General features: G+C 41.2%; 1 protein-coding gene across 1 annotated transcript; it reads left to right on the top strand.

The window, feature by feature from the left end:
• Nucleotides 1–361: 361 nt before the first annotated feature.
• ercc6l2 (excision repair cross-complementation group 6-like 2) lies at nt 362–12649 on the top strand (the record flags this gene model as incomplete). The annotated part of the gene is made up of 20 exons (XM_083905171.1): nt 362–485; nt 1182–1618; nt 1718–1834; nt 2001–2194; nt 2314–2407; nt 2523–2590; nt 2689–2896; nt 2989–3129; nt 3533–3649; nt 3790–3909; nt 3989–4060; nt 4756–4901; nt 5028–5123; nt 5301–5400; nt 5528–5680; nt 6146–6232; nt 8353–9256; nt 9345–9499; nt 10161–10318; nt 11383–12649. The coding sequence occupies exons 1-20, from the start codon at nt 458–460 to the stop codon at nt 12647–12649; spliced, it is 4662 nt and encodes a 1553-aa protein (XP_083761297.1). The 5' UTR covers nt 362–457.
• Between the last annotated feature and the right edge of the window lie 7759 nt (nt 12650–20408).

The following is a 20408-nucleotide window of genomic DNA, read 5'->3' on the forward strand; positions in this document are numbered from 1 at the left end:
ACTTTCGTGGCAATGTTTTGACACCACAAATATTAGATTTCACCATGGTCGAACCACTTGAACATCAGTAAAGTAAAGATAATATGTCATAAAGTGTTTCGTTGTTTCCATTTTATTTGATTTAATTTAGCCTGAGTCGGTGAAATGTATGGAAAGTGCGGACGTGTTTGTGAAGATTGATAAACACTCAGCTGAAGGCAGTGTGTCTGCTGCAGCTGCTGCTGTGTCTGTTTGTCTGTGTCTGAGGCTTTTTGAGTCTCACTTAACATAAACGGAGGATAAAGACTTCGTCTCTTACTCGGAATAACGTGACTTTTTGACACGAACTTCTTTATCTGTTCGCTTCTTTCTGTTGCAGTTCCTCACAAGAAAGCTAAGCCAAGCAAGCTAGCTAGCTAACAAGCTAAGCTCCCCAATAGGAGAAAGTGCAGAGAGGAGAGTGTTGTCATGTTTCCTGATGGCTTCAACTTCTGCAGGTGAAAAAGGTTTGTAAGACATCCTTTCATTCACTCATTCATCTCTGGTAGTTACGTTTCTATATTTTCAAACCGTAAAATTACTGCAGCTACTTTATATCTCATATAGACCTACCCTCTAGCAACAAACTGTTGTAAATACTTAGCAACCAACTGATGTATTGTTAAGTATAATATAAATATATGTATAAATAAATAAAGTATAAATGTCCCTTTAGTGAAGATGCTAGTTTCTTGGTGGTTTCTAAATGTAAGTAAGTAAAGTATTTTGGATTGTCATTTTCGCTGACATAATAATAATCTTAATATTTTTGTCCTCTGATAAGGGTAATCAGTATGGGTATGTTTGTTTCTTGTTTATGGGAGACCAATATTTGTCAAACAGTTGGATGAATTATGTCTTTGAAATCAGTGCAAATGTGTTGCTAACAGCTTCATAGTTCATAAATGATCTGAAATGACTGCATCGGACTACTATTGGTATGGGTAGATTAGATTAGTAGATGTATTATTGGATATTGCCAAACACACCAAGATCTGCCGAGGTAACTAATGATTAGTATGCAAACAACTTTGATATAAGGGGATGCTGCAAATTTAAGATGGAAATTAACATTTTGAAACAGATATTCTACCCTTTGCTGTCCATCTTAAAGACAGAAATGTTCAATTAACATTGACACAATATCAACATAATGTTCACAGCAAAGTGGCGTGAAGGTGACACTTGTCTGGCTCCGAACCCAAGAGATGGCACTTTGCAAGAAGCAACCGTCCACAGACTGGACTCCAACTTCCACAGCGATGATTCCACAGCATGGGTGATATTTACTGACCAAAATAAAGATGCAGAGAAGGAGGAAGAAGAAGATGAGGAAATAGCTATACCGGTCTCGAAACTCTCAAGACCAGACTTTAATAAATTCAACCAGGAGAAACCGCTGTTTCCCAGCATCATCACAGACACCAGGTTATGTGTTACTCTTGAGCTGAGTGAAGCTGATGGGGACAGAGTCCCGTACACCATCAACAGATACCTGAGGGATTATCAGAGGGAAGGTATCCGGTTCATTTACAACAGCTACATCTGTTCCCGTGGATGTATCCTGGGTGACGACATGGGCCTTGGAAAAACTGTGCAGGTAAGAAGGTTGCTAGGTGCAAAATATTTTAATAGGTTAAATGTCTGCATTTCTTCTTTACATTTGTTCTGTCTATTCATCTTTTTGGCCTTATTTTAGGTCATTGGTTTTCTTGCTGCTGTGTTGCACAAAACAGGCACATGGGAGGACATGAAGAGGAACAGGCCACAGTTTCTTCAGACTCAGATCCCCTCCACACACAGTAAACCCAACAAAGTGGGTACTGGCATATATGTGATATAAGAGGAATGTTATGAATCATAAAAATCATGTTTGGGATTACAAATGCGTATTTTTATGTACCAAGTTCATTCAATCAAGTGCAGCAGTAGTTTGAGAAAATGTGAAAGCACTGAATTGTTATTTGGATTCTGTGATCCAGGTGTTCCTCATTGTGGCTCCACTGTCAGTGCTTTATAACTGGAAAGATGAACTGGATGCGTGGGGTTATTTCCAGGCTGTGGTTGTCCATGGCCTGAGGAAAGAGGAGGAACTGGCTCGCATTAAGAAGGGACGCATTGAAATTGCTCTCACCACCTATGAGACTCTGCGCCTTTGTCTGGATCAGTTTAATAAGTAAGAACCTTGATCGACACACACAAACAGCAACATGGTAACATACGTTTTTGTCTGTATACATACATAAAAAAAACAAAAACATAATGTTCTGTGTATTTTCCTGGTTATGCCTGCAGTATCGACTGGTCTGCTGTGGTTGTAGATGAGGCTCACAAGATAAAGAATCCAAACTCTCAAATCACTCAGGCTATGAAGGAGCTGGAATGTAAGGTCAGAAATCTTTTTTTAATCTTAGTGTTAATATTTCGTGTTGATAAAGTATGTTTAGATTAAAGATAAAGTTAGCCTAACATTTGGACTAAGGTGTACCTATTTTCACCCTCAGATCAGAATTGGTCTCACTGGGACCATCTTACAGAACAACCTTGAGGAGCTGTGGTGTGTCATGGACTGGTATTTGAAGAGACGTTTATATTCCCAACACATTTCAGTCATTTGGTCCTGTGAAGTGCAGTCAGCTTTTTATATTGTGTGTATTGTATTCTGTGTAGGGCCAGACCTGGTTGTCTTGGCAGTCTGGGACATTTCAGGAACAAGTTTTCAGACCCAGTTGAGCAAGGGCAGCGGCACAGCGCGACAAAACGTGCCCTAGCGACAGGAAGGAAAGCTGTCAGAGCCCTGGTGAGGAAGATATCCCATTGCTTCCTCAGAAGGACTAAATCTCTTATCAGAGATCAGCTGCCGAAAAAGAACGACAGGGTAAGACTGCTTATTGGTTTATATATTGAGATGAAACTCTCTGGTGTCTCAAAGCACCCTCAAATAATTGCTGTGTTGTATTTTGCCCCCAGGTGGTGTATTGCTCTCTGACGGACTTTCAGCAAACAGTGTATCAGACGGTGCTGGATACTGAAGATGTCACGTTACTGCTGAGGTCTTCCGAGAAATGTGACTGTGGAAGTGGGCGCACCCGTAGAAGATGCTGCTATGCAGTTAGTGTCACCTTTTAACACCATGCACCCTTCTATGCCAAGAAATGTTTTCATTTTATTGTTTGTGCTTCCACACTTACACTTGCCAATATGACAAACAAAGGCTTGTTGCATGAATAGGGTGAAGTCTGCCATCTCAAATTGCCTTGTTAATGGTGCTTTGAAGCCATGTTGACTTAAAAAAAAAGTAAACTTAAAAAATATACATTGAGTAATATAGGTAAACAAGTCGTGGATTTCAGCATGAAATACAGGACTAAAATACATTACAAATTAGAAACTTAGAGGCTTCTGCGATGTGCCAGTTGCTTGATAAGCACTTTGAATGCAAGGAGGAACAAATATCAAACCAGTGTGGTTGAAAAAAAAAAAATCCATTATTTACATTTTTCTCCTGTTACAGACGAACTCCGATGGCGTTCAAATGAGGGATCTTTATTTTAGTTACTTGGCCATACTGAGGAAGATTGCCAACCATGTGGCGCTGCTTCAGTCCACTGCAGGAACCAGTAAGAAACAGGTACAAACACTTATCCTGTAACTGATTTAGCATGTATACTAACTTAATGATGGCTATCTCCTGGACAAAGCCTCCAGACTCTATAAGTTCATACCATATTTTCCACATTTGTTTCACTAATTCAGTTCATTTCTGTGTAGGAAAAGTATTTGACTGCAATTTGTCAGAAGGTTTTCCAAAAGTTTCCAGACTTTGTGCAAAGATGTAAGGATGAAGCATTCGAGGCATTGTCAGACCCAATGTACAGTGGGAAAATGAAGGTATGCTTTAGGAACAAAGGCTAAGTCAGCATTACAGGCTGTTTCAGCTAAAGTTAACATCTTTGTATTGTCCTTTCAGGTTTTGCAGAGGCTGCTTAAATATTATCTGCAGAAGAGAGATAAAGTACTACTGTTTTCTCTGTCCACCAAGGTGAGATCTCTTTCTCTCTCTGTGTTGGTGCCTAATGAATACTGAAATCATAGAGTATTTAATTTTCTGTCTGTCGATGACTTTGTGAGATGTTTTCCTTTACCAAAATGATTTTAGCCCATGCTGATGTATTCAAAAGAGGTTTTAAATGGTGTGCAAGTTGGAACACACAACGCTGTTTTAGAGTTTCATGTCTCTCTCTTCATGTATCCGTTCACCTTAGGTTTCAGCACAGCAAATTGCTTAAACACACTCTCTTAATTCGTAGATGATGTGTTTACAGAAGAAATAGTTTCTGGAGGCATTGTTTTGTAATGGCACAGATTAATAAATAAGCCCTGGGTTTTATTTGGGAGTGAAATGAGACTTTAATTGATAATTAGACTGGATTGTATAATGGTTGTGGTCACCTGAGACAGTAAGAAAACATTTGTGAATGCCCTGAGGTTATGTTTTCATGTCCTTTGTTTGACTTTTTTGTGGAATTAGAGACCATGGCTTAGTATTACCCAGATAGTATATCTATAAATATACAAGGGATATTGCTTTTTTTAATCATGTTTATTTGTCTAGCATCTACATTTTCTCTCACAAAGTTGCATTTATATAATAGATTTAGCGCTTGACACTGTCTGTAATGTAATTTTGTAAACATTGCTCTGTCAATCGCCTCATTGTATTTTGAACCTGTTAAGCTATTAGATGTACTGGAGAGCTACTGCATGGCAGAGGGACTGGACTACAGCAGATTGGACGGCACCACCAAGTCCAAAGAGAGACTTCAGATTGTCAAAGAATTCAACAGCTCGTCTCACATCAACCTCTGCCTGGTTTCCACCATGTTAGTAGCACACTAAATATTATAGAGAGAAGATTGCTGCTCTTTTTTTATACAAGCATGTGTTTATTAATGTATATTTTTAGAGTAAACGTTCAAAACCTTGTATCTGTTGATTTGTTTTGTCAGGGCCGGTGGTCTTGGCCTTAACTTTGTAGGAGCCAATGTTGTAGTGCTATTTGACCCCACCTGGAACCCAGCAAATGACCTTCAGGCTATTGACAGGTATGTTGAAGCCACAGCTTGACAGACAATTTGAATTTTACACTGTATTTCAGCAGCTGTTGTAGGACTAAATAAAACTTAGTCTATATTCTGTACTGATTAATGTAATAATAAGTCTCAATTTGTATGCTTAAGGATGTGTATACATATACCTGTGTGTGTGTGTTTCCCCCTCAGGGCATATCGTATTGGCCAGTGCAGAGATGTGACTGTCCTCAGGCTTATCTCACTGGGAACAGTGGAGGAAGTGATCTACCTGAGACAAGTTTACAAACAGGTACCACACAAGTATGACCACATGTCCTTAATGTGAAGATACTTTCTCTGATACCTTTTATTTTCACTTCAGTCACTTCAGTGCTTCGATGTTGATACATTTTTTAATATGTCCGTCTTTGTTCCAGCAATTGCAGTCCTCTGTTGTCGAGAAAGCAAGCTCCCGGCGTTATTTTGAGGCCGTGCAGGGACATGGCGTCCATAAAGGGGAGCTGTTTGGGATAAACAACCTCTTCAGGCTGCAGATTCAAGGAACATGTCTCACACGCAAGATACTAGAGGTCAGCATATGTAGTCCTCATATGTAGATAGTTTTTTAACTAAATCTCAGCTTACACAGTTTTGCCACGCTCCCATTCACACACATTCATACATTCATGTGCAGTGCGTTTTCTATCACAGATATTTCATATCCATTTAAACGCTCCCGGTACAGTCGCCAGGACCAATGTGGGGTTAAGTGTGATGTGTAGCAGAGCCAGGAATCGAACCCACGACCTTCAAGGTCAAAACGGCCATAGTTCAAGCTGTTAGTGAGGTTTTAGAGATCTCAAGCTAAACTACTTTCAGTTTTAGCCTCAAAGTTTGAATATACAGCTTTTTTCTCACCCCATGTTTGAATTTCAAATAAAAAGTGATATCTCTTTTATTGTTCAACGTTATATCTAGTAAAACTGAAGAATAACAGTTGTTGATGAGTGGTACCATACCAAACTGATATTGGACAATGTGTGTGTCTCTCTCAGCGAGAAGGACAAGTGGAGGCCGGAGTAATGACAACCAGCACGCACACAGGCGAAGAGAAGGCGGAGCAGGGCAGGAAAGAAGTTAGCGTGAGTAACTCTGCCTTTCTCAGGGACCCCGAACATAGGGCATTCATCTTTCCCATCCCTCACTCCATCTTCTTTCCCAGGCAGCCCACTCATCCTTCTATTCCCATGTGAAAGAAGGGATACCTCCTACAGGAATCTTCCTGCCTGTCAATCAACCAACCAAGCCACAAAGTTTCACTTTTCTTTTGATTTTGTGATCATCCTCCTATTCCCTTTAAGGTTTTTTTTTCTTTTAAAATGATTATATACCTAATTAGAGGGGATTCGATAAATCACGTTCAGTTTGAAGGAAGAATGTGGGAAACGTGATTGTAATGACTTTTGGGATGGCAAATAAAAAGTTCTCACTGCAGCTGTCGTTAGCTTGAGCTCAGGCAGTTCAAGTGCTATCCAGAAATCAGACCACCCCTACTCGATACGTGTCTGCAAATATCTTAAAGATATGACACAATGTTCCCACCCGAATGCCAATGGAAAAACATCAGTGGCTGAATTCTACCGAAGCAGTGAATAGTGACTTAATGGAGTGTGCTAATATCAACAAACGACTAACTCCCAGCACAACACAGACTTGCAACAGGAACCCTCAAAAACATAAAAAAAAGCAAGTTTTATTAAGAGCAGCCAGTCAGGCTGAACAGGGAAAGTGACTGACGCCAAGCAAAGATGAGAATGTTGCTTTAGTTACCTCACCAGTGTCTATCTTGTTCATTAGTAATGTTTGGCCAGAGCCCAAGATGCTCGTCTGATCGCGGCTGCAGTTCACGCCACGGCCACACGTGTCAAAGAGAATTGTTTTTGAAACTTACATTTAGCCTCTTTCTCAAAATATGGCTTCTTCTGCTTCTTTTTCTGTTGATTTCTCCCTTTAGGGGCTCTCCACAGTGGATCATGTGCCGCCATCTTGCGTCTAAATATTAGCTGTTATACACTCGGTTCAAAGGTTTGGGGTCACTTAGAAATGTCCTTATTTTAGAAGGAAAAGCACTTTTTTTTCAATGGATATAACATTAAATTAATCACTTTAATTACGCTCTATACATTGTTAATGGGGTAAACGGCTATTCTAGCTGAAAACGTCTGGATTTTAATGGAATCTGTACATAGGTCTATAGAGGCCCATTTCCAGCAACCATATCTCCAGTGTTCTAATGGTACATTGTGTTTTGCTAATCGTGTTAGCTATTGGATGATTAAAAACCCTGTAAACTGTAGCAGACAATACGCTCCTGTTCTCTGTATGTGTAAAAACTACACATTATATACTAGAGCGAACTCTGCTCTTAAAATGTTGTAGTTTGTTAGATTTTGTGTGGAGTACCACTTTAAGGCCTTGGCTCACAGAAAAAAACTTTTTTAACACTCTGTTCTTGGTAGTTCAGCAAAACCAGAGGATCAGGTTCTCTTTGTGTGCCTCTCACTTTCTCACTGATGCTGTGTGAAAACAGCTGGATATAATTATTTGCTTGTCCTAATGGAAGGGGCAGACCACACCGAAGTCTATCATCTCCTCTTAGATATTTATTTACACAGTGATACCCCTTATCATCATGTTCCCAGCCAGGCTTTTGCTGTGCAGCACAGCACACTGTCCTTTGTACAGGACTGACTCTCCTCTGAGGGCTGTTCAGATTCCTGCAGTGCTGAATACGCTGGAGTTCCTAAACATGCACAGAATGGAGCTTTAGATATGTGCGCTCTGCAGAAGACTTATTTGGTAACTTTTGTGAAACTGCAATCACAGTTGGTGGCCTCTTTCAATAAAAGCCCATTCATGTTACTTCAGGAAATGTTGTGACCCCCTTGTTTGCTTCATATTACATTATGATGGAGGGCATATGTTGCGCTGATGTCTATTATTTTGATTTATTGTTGCAAACATCTGTTTCGTGTTACACAGCGAAATGTCACATGGGTTTGTCCACTGAAAGATGGCATAAACAAGGGTAGTAAAGCATTTACAGGCTTTTGGTGGAATTTTGTGGCTATGTTTGTCTATTGCAGTGCATGTACAGTTTATTTACAATTTTTATACCGGTTTCTTGTTCTCGTACGAACCACTCCAATCTAGTTGTTATGCTTGTCACCCTAAGCTGTTGGTTTCAACTGTTTTATTTCAGGAACCTGGAGATTCTGAATTGAATTGTGAAGCTATCAAGGATGCATCAAAGGTCTCTAGAGGGGTGATGGATTTTAGTAGTGGGAGTGAAGAGGATGATGATGGACAGCAATTTCAGAGGAAGGACTCAAACTCAAGCGCAATGGATGGGAACAGGGGTGGGAATGCTGCCATCGGTCCTGGCCAAATGAATCTCCTCCAGCATGGTTTCTCCAGATTCTTGGAAAGGGTGAAAGGAACACCGGAGGTTGAAGGTGACAGTAGTTCTGATGAAGAAATCCTCTCTGACACAGGTGCTGGGAATCCTGAGAAAATGGAAACAAATGACTGCATGTACAAGAGCTCCAAATCTGAGAATGGCTCAGACCGTCTCCCCAAAGTGGGGATAAAACCATGGAACGTCTCCAGTGATTCAGTCAGAGATGATGAAAAGAAAGGAGCCAGGACGCAACAAGAGAAGGATGAAGCGGTAAAAAAGCGACAGGGTCTGAAAGGGTTGAGAGATAAGAAAATAGCAATAGATTGGGAGAGTGATGAAAACTCCTCCAACAAGCCCAAAATCACACGGCACCGCTTTAAGGGTTACTCTGACGAATCTGAGGATTTTGACCTGGAGAAAACAGCATGCTCTAAGAAAGGAGCCTTAAATTCAGAGGGAAAAGGCCAAGACAGAAAGAGGCAAACGACTAGTGCAAGGAACCAGGCCAGATCCAAATACACAGATTCCATAGAGACATACACATCTTCAGAGGATGAACACACTCCTAAAAAGAAAGGGAGGTTCACAGGAGGTCGCTTCACATCTCCGCGCACAGAACAATCAAGAGGAGATAGAAAAACAAGTATGAAAAGTCTGACATCGCCAGAGCCCAAAGGGAAGGATGGAACAATCGATAGTGTGCTAGGTCAGATTCAACGTCCATTTCATATCTTTTTTCCACAACATTTAATAAATACAATTCTAAAACGAGTGACGTATGTTTCTGTCTGAAGGAGGCGTGCAGGAGGTGGTGTATACCCACTCCAACCAGCGTGTGGTGGGTGGGAGCAAAGCGGAGGAGATGATCAGCAGAGCTGCGGTACGAGACGTGTTTCAACGCAGGATGTACTCGCAGCTCCCGGCCAATCAACTTCTAGGAACCCAAGAGGTACGCAAAGCTGACGCATTGGTCCAGTTCTTCATGTTACAAACATTTAGACATTCTTTATATAATAATATTTAAAGATCAACTATATACAGCTGGTGGGCAAACTTTGATTTTTCCTGTCACCGAACTTTGCCATACAGTGGAAATGAAGCATGAGTTTTCAGATAATAAGGCTTTTCATAATCGATTAATCTGTCTATTATTTTCTCGATTAATTGTTTGGTCCATAAAAATATTAAGAAATGTTGAACAGTGTTATTTAAGAAGCTAAAACAATCATAAATCTTGTTTTAATCAAGAAAAAAGCTTCAAACCGATTAATCGGTTATCATTAATCGTTAATCTATTAATAATCTCTTAAAAGGCTGGGGTAAGCAACACATTAATTGTGTCACACCTCCTCTGGGCTCTGTTTTCTTGCCATGGGGAGCTTTAGATAGGATATGGATAAACAGAGTCGGACAATAAACACAATAAAATGTCAGTTTTACAGATTGGGAGATTGACTCGGGTCATCTGACCCCTCTGTAGGTGTTCATTTCAGTACAGAGACCATTGGTACTTATGACCTGGGAAAGTGGCTCCTTTCTACTTTTCGTTTACGTTATCCTCACTCACTACTGCATAAAAACAGAACTTCACTCTTGTTTGATTGTACCAGAGCCTGTCCTCAAGTCCGCCAGACAGTCCACTGTACTCTGCCAATGTCAGGCCTGAGAGGCCCAGTGTGGAACATCCGGTCACCTTCACCAGCAAGAGCGTGCACCACACCAGAAACACCACCGTCATCATTGGAGAGACTCCACAGGCCATATGCAGGTACTGAAAGCACTGAACAGTTAATAAAGGAGTATACATTAGAAGAAAAAAAAACATATGATTGACTTTCCATGAGAGAAATACAAGAGAAAAAGACCAGTAAAGGGAGCCTTCAACAAGAGGGAAAAGAGATGGGAGTGATGAAGGCACGTTGATGAAAGGCGTTACGGGGGAGTGATAAAAATTGAGTAAGTAAGAAATTCCTGGCAGTGTAGGGAGGTAAGCCAAAGCTTGCCTCCATACAGTGTTGAGCGCCCCCACTTGGCCTCAGGGAATGTGTGTGTGTGTGTGTTTAGCGAGGGACCACCACTGAGCTTTCTCTTCCACCTATTCCCCTGCATCGTGCCCGAAGATTGCGAGCGCAGCAGTTTTCCCCCGCCACAACCGCCGCGCCTCCTGAGGTGAACCAAAAATGATCACCTTCTCTATCCAGTATGTGTATATGTATTTGTTCTACTGCGTCACTTCCACCCCTCTGCCTTTTAAACACTCGCTCCCCAAGGGGAAGCTTGTGTTTTTGCCCACAGGCTCACCAGGAAGTGAAAATGCACACTAGTTATATTGATTTCCTCCGCAATTAACCTCGCTGTTTAATGATTTGAATCCACATGCACGTCGTGTTTTACTGCCATTGCTTTTATTTATTGTTTTTCCAGTGAAAGCCACAAACGGTAATAACACCTTTTGTAACACTGCTCTACTACCAGTGGCTTTGAAGTGCGGCTGTGCCCGATTCTGGTTAGACGAAAAATTTAATGACTGCCTCGGAGCTCAGGAAAAAAAACATTCCCCATACTGCATGGCTGTCTGGATATGAGCATGAATACTATTCATCATAGCCTGGGCCTGATGGAGCCGCAGAAAGTTTGATTAATAGTATAGGTCCTATGGCTTTCTTTTTAAATATGTTTTATATGTCTAATTCGAAGTGCAGTGGGCACACATCATACAGTAACTACCTATATTAATATGATGTATATTCACAGGAGACTAGCAGAAACTATTACAAAGTATCTTTGATTTACCACATTTTTGTACACGGATGTTTTTGGTTTTGTTTGTAGGCAGCACCTGGAGGAAATGGCGAACAAATTCAACTTTCCCTCAGTTCGTCAGTTTGCAGTGGAGGTTCTGAGAAGAGACTCGAGCCAGAGACTGGCTTGGCTACGACAGTATTACACTTCACTGAACCAGCCTGACCTGGCTAATATAGTCGCAAATAATTTCCCACAGTCTGATTCAGCACCAACTTCCTCCTCTGCTTCTACAGCAGCTAACTCCTCAACAGCCACCAGAACTGCTATAGAAACCAGAAGCCAACAAAAGGAATTTTCAAAAGCTCCTCAAAAGCGTAAATACACTAAGAAGAGTCGGGAGCCCAAGGCTGATCCTGAAATCCCACAAACCGATGTTTCTGCACCACAAAGAAAGTCCAGACTTCGCCAAAATGATATTCCAGATCCACAGACGGATCCCAAAAACCCACAAAGCAATGTTCTAGAACCCCCAAAAAAGCAAAAGGTCTCACAACAGAATGTTCTAGAACCTCGAGGTAACATTACAAGCCATGAGTCAGAGGAGCAGGAGGAAATGGTTTCCAGTGCCAAAGGACACAGGAGGACAAAAAGGGCTAGTGTTTCTTGTTCTGGAGCTCACACAGCCGGTGGTGGTCTTGGCGTGGATCGTGCCGGCAGCAGTGGTCTGGGGTCTGGGAAGCCTGCTGCTGCTGTCCCGAACCACACAGACAGAGATACCCCTTCTTCCCCGGACCTCAGCCATGGCAGGTCCGCCATGTTATCCAAACCCACAGCACAGGGAAGGGAGCGAGAGCAGAAATCATCATCAAGGACTAAAGAAACCATTCAAGGACGGAGAGAAAATTCCCCATCTTCTTCCCCTCTTCAACAGGCCCCTTCTGCCTTAAGTAATCACTCCCTCCTCACAGATCTGATAGGAGACATTTCAATCCTCGACGATTTGTTAAAACCCAAACCAAGGGGTGCACAGCAGAGAGGCACCCCAAAAACACCACCTCTGACCTCCCCTTCTTCCTCCAGAATCCCCCTCAGCTCTGATTCTGCTTCACCACGACCTTCTGCTGGTGCACACGCCCTCAGTACACCTGTGCAGGTTCCAAAAGGCAGCCGCAAAGATTTCTGGGACATCCTCAATGAGGGTAACGAGGAGAGCATTAACAGGTTAACAGACCTGGCAGAAGTGCAGAGAGTCTGCGTGAACACGAAGCGTCCAGCGAGAAGTCGATCTGGAGAGGAGGAGGAGGAGAGCAAGAGTCTGTGGAAGACAAATGAAAAGTTCCTATGGAAGAAATAATACAGAGGAGACGTTGTTATATTGTGTTTTAAGTTCTCAAATTAAGTGCAGCAAATGCTTTTTATATCCTATTTTAGTATTTTAAAGTTACATTTTTAAAATGTGTCTTATTTACTGTCCTTTTTTTTTTAAAGATCAGGTTTGTTAAATCAGTGAGTTACCAACAAAATGACTGTTGACTTCAATAAACAGTGTTGTACCTTGTGTTAACCGTGTTAATGCCTTATTTTTATATATATCATCATCATCATATGTTTTCATCTTAAAGCACAATAGTAAATTTGTAATAATATGGAGCTGTGACCAAGGATTGTTTCATTGATTCGTCTTTGATCGGAATTATATAAGTGCATAAATATTGAAATATCACAGATTCCAAAAAGTTAACTTCACTTCTTTTTTCCCCAATTGATTGTTCAAATATGTTTGGTTGTAGAAGAATGTAAGTCTAAGAAAAACAGCAAATTTTCACATTTGAGAAACTGGAATCATCATATAATTGTCATATGTCATATTTGTCGTATGAAAAATGACTTTGGTCCACAACAATTTCTTCCCATATTATGATACAGAGAAACCCAAACCCTGAAGGCATCAGCCATTGTCGTTTTGTGATATTACGGTCACTGCCATGACAGAACTGTTGGTGGCCCCATATCACATAAAACATCATAATGGCTGTTAACGTCTCTGTCACGCTCGCCCTCCATGATCGTGTGAGTACAAAAGTAGATGATGATGTGGTTTCTCTGCACACTAAAGTGATCTGATCTGTTGCTCTGCTCATTTTGCCCCTCAAACAGCCCACAGTGGAGGCTGTTTCACTGTTAGTGCATAAGTATCTTTAATTGCTTCTTCTTCTTCTTGTGCTGGAAATGATTAGAAGATGAAAAGGATGGAAGCAGTGGAAGATGGTGGAGCTGTTAGAGGCAGAAATGGGCAATATAGGAGTTCATTATGCATCAAAATATGTATCATCATTAAAATCCCACTCAGTAAGGAGATCTTGATGAATTTCCATGATCAAAATGTTTGATTAGTGAGAAAAAATGAATTAATGCTGTCTTTCTAGTCCTAGTGATTTGTCATAAAGGGCATTTGCATCTTTCCATTCAATCCAGGACCTCATTATAAAAATGATCTTATTCAGATTCTTGTTTGTAAAATGTTCAGTAAGAAATAGGGATGGGAATTGTTCAGTATTTGTAACAGATGTGTTAAATAAATGTTAAATCCGATACAATGCAACAATCCTTTATATCCTATTTATATCTTGCATGCTTCGCTATATGCACAGACTGTAAAAATGCAAATAAAAAGCATTTTAGCAGAGGCATGTTTCATCTTTTGGGAGGAGCAATATTTGTTACACAGTTTGATAATTATGTCTTTGAAATGAAATCGTTAATCTGACTAATATCGGTATTGCTAAATACCCAAGTTTGTGATATTGTCTTGGTATATTGGACACAAAAATAAGTGATATTGTCCCATTGTTTGTAAGAAATATGAATCCATTAACTTACTTGCTTACTAACATAAGTCACATAATAGCCCTTTATTATTAATCATTGCGCACATATTAACACCTTATTCTACATAACCTTATTCTACCTCTAATATGACATGAATTAAGAGTTTTCCTATGTAAGGTGTTAATACATGCTTAATATTTACTAATAAAAGGCTAGTATGCTACTAGCTAGCTAGTTGTACATGCTTAATATTTTTACTAATAAAGGGCTAGTATGCTACTAGCTAGCTAGTAGTACATGCTTACTATTTACTAATAAAGGGCTAGTATGCTACTAGCTCGCTAGTAGTACATGCTTAATATTTACAAATAAAGGGCTAGTATGCTACTAGCTAGCTAGTAGTACATGCTTAATATTTACTAATAAAGGACTAGTATGCTACTAGCTAGCTAGTAATACATGTCAGCTCCCCCACAACAACAAAACTCAGTTTTCTAGTTCTACGCACACATAAACACATTCTTGTGAGCGCGCACGCACAGCTGTGTTTGACCTCTCGGTGAATAGAAAAGGCCCGAAGAGAGACGTTTCTGTGCGAGTGTTGTGTGTTTTCTTAAACAAGAAATGAGAAAGTGCTGATAGCTATCAATAAACAGCAGAGAAACGCTACGTGCCTCAACAAGAGCACGCAGCTCGGTAAATAGCATGTGTGTGAGTGTACACATGTCGACCTTGTGGGTGGTAGCCCTTAAGTATCTACACACACACACACACACACACACACAGCGAGACCACACATCAGTCACACCTGTTCAAATCAGACAGAGAATAAAAAGCTCTTTCTCTTTATCCAAAACCCCTCAAACCCTTCGCCGTCTACTTGTCTCTGTCTGTTTCAGCCACAACTGAGATTTGGAGATTCCTATCTGTCTTTTTTTTGTTGTCACAGTCTGCTTGGAGTGAGACGGCAGACAGGCTTTAGTCTTTTTACTGACAGTAGGACCAAAGAAAGGCTCACCTGACTGACTGAGGCGGCTAATGGAGGCCCGGCGAACACGGCTCAGTGGCACACAAAGGTCTCTTATCCTCGCCGCTAACTAAAGTGGGTCATACATTCACAGCGAGTGAGTGAGTGAGTGAGTGATGAAGGACATGTCTCAAGTTAGTCTGATTATTGGATTCTTGTTTTATTACACGCTCATGTCGTTCAATTTCCTGACCCAAGATGAGTGACGACGAGGTATATATTCCCCCCCCCCCCCCACTTCCTCAGTCGTGTCTCCTTGCGTCAAAGTGAAGTCTGTTTATATTTGCTGACACTTTAATATGCGACTCTGTTAAACACTGGACAGAGACGCAGCGACAGGAGAGCCGTGTAGGTTTATTTGCAGAAATCAGGCCCGCGACACCTAGTTTGATTTGATTATTGAAAAGCTGTGAATGAGTGTTGACCCACGCTGACCCGGGGCCTCCAGGCTCGGGTTTCTGGACGTTCACTCAGCGTTGTGTTGTGAATTAAGATGATTAAGAACTGGCTCTGGTACAAATGCGTTAAACATTGAAGTTGTGGAAAAACCTCGGTTTTGGAGTTTATTTTTGTTTTATTTTTTTTTATTTTAAGAAGCCGGTCCGTGATTAGGAGCAAGGAAAGTTAAAAAAAAAACAGACAAATTCATTTCACAGTGAATTCTCCTTGAGGTAATCGTTCAGTTATCTTTATATATCTCAAATAGTCAAATCATGTATAATTAGCTATCTAACCATGTCTGTAGATTCAGTAGAAACTGATTCTCAATCAGCAAAACTTCTTTTGGATTCATCTTCTCTTATTTTGCCCTTTCTTAATGTAAACAACGGATAGAGATGCTTTAGTTCCGGCTCTGTCTTTGCTGAACTGTTCCCACAGCTGAGTATTCCTGTCAAATCACAAACACAGTCATGTTATAGAAGACATTTGAAGACTTTTTAGAAGACTTGACCTTTGACGTTTCTGTTGGTGTGGTTGGATTTGAAATGACTAATTGGAAAATTAACTGACGGTGTTATTAGACGTTTAGTGTGTAGAATTTAACATTAAATGCAGTATTAAACAGTATGTTTACAGTCATTTATTATCACCTGAATGTTAAAAATGATTTATTTTCATTACCATAGAATGAGCGTTTTACATTAAATAGGAGCGGTTCCTCTTCCATTGAGTGTTTGCAAAAGGTTTGGACTCGAAAGACGAAGGTTCAATTTGTTGCAATATGCAGCTTCACCCCTAGATGTCACTAAATCCTACACACGAGTCCTTTAAGGCTAAAGAACTCACAATTCATTATTAGGGTCTGAGCGCACACAAGGTGTAGAGGACCCTAAAAATTAATAACTGAAGGAGTTATTATTTATATGTTTTTATTCTTCTTTAAGATGAATATGTTTGGTAGTGTATGTTTGTGCTAATGATACTGTAATTGTTATTTGGTCTGTCTCTAAACAGTGATATAAGCCAGAATTACTTCTCAATTTGACTATTTTTGCGTCTATTGGTATATTGCTGGTACTATATTGTATATGTATGTATATATTGTTTCCCAGAATAATCATTTCCAAGGCTGCATGACGTGGCGTTCACAAAAGTCTATTTCTATTATTTTCTAGTGTCTAGAGTTAGTAATTTTTATTGTTAAATAAGAACAACATCTATGGGAAGTGTTTGAAAATTGTCATATTTACTGATTTTCTTGCCATTTTTTTAGATTTATTACATAATGCACCTCTAACATTTTTCCTACATAATTTGTTAATTTGTGCTTAATATTTAGTAATAAAAGGCTAGTACGCTACTTATATGCATGTTAGTAAGCACCTAGTTAATGTTGAATATGTTCCGTAATCTAGTGTTACCTAGATTTTTAATCTCACTGAGGTTTTCTCATAGGTGTTTCTCATTTAGATGAGTCGGCAAACAAACGGCTACATAAAGTGGGGGTACAGTGTCCTTCTGTTGTTACGGTAACAGTCTAAGGAGGTCTCTAAATGTACAAGAAAGAAGAGCCCCCACTTCATTAGGAAATAAAGCACCATTTACCCCTCATTCCTACCCAGTTACCCCGGCAACTGGAAGCTGTAATTTGGATTATTTCACTGGCTCCTGGGCCCTTCCGTTCCCCATTGTGCCCCATCATAAAAGCCATATACCACAGATGCACACACACACACACACACACATAAAGTTATTTAGGGCAGTAACCCTCTCAGAGAGATTAATCCTCATTTTCTTTGCTTCTCCTCAACATGGCCAGACACAGGCCCGTGCGAGTGAATATCAATGAACGGCACTGAAGGAGAGCGCTGTGCCGTGCCGCTAAACTTAAACGTATTCATCCCCAACACCTGTATACGGAGCAATGACTACGTGATTAAACCCCAGACAGAGTCGTCTCACTCCCAAAGTTTTTCACAAAAAGACACTTGTCCTCTCGGACCCAGGGACAGAGAGAGGAGGGTTATGGGAGGTTGGGGGTCTCCTCTTTTGCTCCCTACGGGACAAAAGGAATGGAAAATTGTGTGTTTTCCCATGGGGTAAATATTGAGAGAGCAGAGATATAAACGTAAAGGAAGAAAGACATCTCTCTGACCCGCCTGCGCCTCTGTTGCGCTGCCAAAGGCCTGTGCGTCACTTGATCCATTGTTTAGTGTAGAGAATTCTCGGTAAGCAAAGCTCGGGCTGCCTCCCTGCTCCAGCTGCAGCCTCTCCACTGTTTATGTTTGCAGGGCCCATCGCCTTGAAGTGAGGCTATACAAGCAAAGCCTGGCCATATGTGAGCACTGAGCTGTCAGAGAAGTCGCTGGCCTTTTCTTCCCCCCCCCCCCCCCACTTCTCAAACTGTCTCTCTCTTAAACTCTTCCATTTTCTTCTTCCTGACCGTTTTACTCTCTTTTATCCTCTGTTCCTTCTTCTGTAATCTTGTTTGCTTTCCCATGCTGACAGTGCAGCCTGTCGTCCCCCCCCCCCCCCTGACAAGCACACAGATGAAGGGTTGGAATTAAACTTCTTGGGTTTCAAAGACCTCCATCCTGGACAGGAGAGAAGTGGTATGGTTATTAGTCGTCCTGTGAGAAAATAATTACCTCGGTAAAGAAGGTATATATGTGTGTGCTCAGCAACATCGCTGCACAGACAAGGTGGTAATTATGTCACAGAAATATTCCGAGTAGTATAATCATCATCTAGTGTAAATATTCAAATATTTATGCTGGGGTGTCACGCTGGCACATTCAGGAGACGGAAAACACGCAGGGAGAAAGCCACTGAAGGAAACATGGAGTCGAGGAATGCACACTGTATGTAATTGACTATTGAGGTTTTAATATCTTTTCCAATAATTATCCAGCATTATCCAGAGAGGGGCTATCTTAACTTACACTACAGTTCAAAAGTTTGAGGTCACTTAGAAATGTCTTCTTTTTTTTTTTGAAGGAAAAGTACTTTTTTTAAATGGATATAACATTAAAGCTCCCATAGAACGGAAGTTCCAATTAACACTGTTTTTTTGGTGTGCATCTGCGACATTACCTTGTTTACGAAGCCCTGAAGGTTCAGAACAAACAGTTCAGCCATTGCTGAGAACGCTGTGTTGTATTGTAATCTCAGGCTCAGCGAGATCTCTGAAAAAAAACCTGGTCCGGTTACGTAAACAGCGGTTCTCCTGAACAGCAGATCCTCCTGCTCCGGGCACGAGTCTGGGCACATCCGGTTGCGTACATTATACCGCAGAAGGAGAAGAACGTCCTTTGTGGAGGTGTCTCACTTGCGACAGTGTCTTCTGACTCTGTGTCCGACTCCGGGTCAAAGTCGTAAAAGGGACTGCGGCTGGGAGTCGTGATGTAGCCATTTTTAAACATTGTTAAAACATCCACCGTTTACGTAATTTCCAGGTACCTGGCCAATCACAAGACAGTTGGGAAAGCTCTCGTTTGGCTGGCCAATCGCAACGCAGTCTGTGAGATTTCGGTCTGAAACGACTGACGAGAGCTTCAGTGAGGAGAGATTTTGATCGGCTTGTTTCCAGCAACTAGGAGGTTTTTGACCATAAAAACAAGTAAAGTAGACCTCCATAACTCACATATATGTGTGATAGGACCACTGTATGGGAGCTTTAAATGAATCAGAAACCCACTCTATACATTGTTAATGTGGTAAACGACTATTCTAGCTGCAAACGCCTGTTTTTTCATGGAATATGTACATAGGTGTATAGAGGCCCATTTCCAGCAGCCATCTCTCCAGTGTTCTAATGGTACATTGTGTTTGCTAATCGCGTTAGAAGGCTCTTGGATGATTAGAAAACCCTTATTTTCAATGTCTTGGCTTTATTTTCTATTCATTTTGCAACTCTTTTAAAATTGTATAGGTGACCCCAAACTTTTGAACGGTAGTGTACTGACATGTTTGACTGGGTGGTGTGGTGGTGGTTTTTTTCCAAGCATGACCCGTGAATGAGTTTCAGTTTGAATCTAAAAATTTGTCCTGGTTCTACTTGGACAATGTTGAGTGTGTGTGTGTGTGTGTGTGTCTGCAGGGTTAGTGGTCCTGACCTTGGCTCCTGGGTGGGCTGCAGTGGCTGCGTGCTTGTCTTGGACCATCACTGGACCCTCTTCTGTTTACTGAAACAACAAGCAAGCAGTGTCCAGGGAGGAGAGGGGGAATCATACAAGGGAGCATCCTCAAACACACCACCTCTCGGTCTCTCTTTCACTCTACACACACACACACACACACACTGCATAGAAAGATCATCCTCTGAGTCGTCGACCACCCACACGAGCAGCAGACAGCCACTGAAATTAAAACAATGACTTTCCGTTGACCTCCTCCCTTAATGAGTCTCTCATCTGTTTGAGGTGTTGAGGCCACTTTCACCTCATATTTGTGCTAAAATATGATCTCCCCCCCACACCGGATGGTAAAACCATTACTGTGCACATGCATGGAGAAGAAGAAAAGCTCTCCCGCTCTGCCACAACCTGCTATTATCAGTGAGCGCTGTGCTGACATATCCCGTACCTATGAGAAGCTCATTTGATGTTTTTCGGGGAGAGAGACTTTTGAAAGTGTGGCGAGTTGAAAGTGGGCTGTGAAGTGTTTTCACCGCTAAATTGCAGAGCACCTCGGGTGAGGAAAGTCCCAGCTCTTGAGCAATTAACGGTAAACAACTTTTCATTTCTTGCTGCGGGTGAAGGAACAAACACACACACACACACACACACACACACACACACACCTCCTGGAAATTCCA

Source organism: Microchirus variegatus, assembly GCF_963457635.1.
Source record: "Microchirus variegatus genome assembly, chromosome: 18".
Classification (NCBI taxonomy): domain Eukaryota; kingdom Metazoa; phylum Chordata; class Actinopteri; order Pleuronectiformes; family Soleidae; genus Microchirus; species Microchirus variegatus.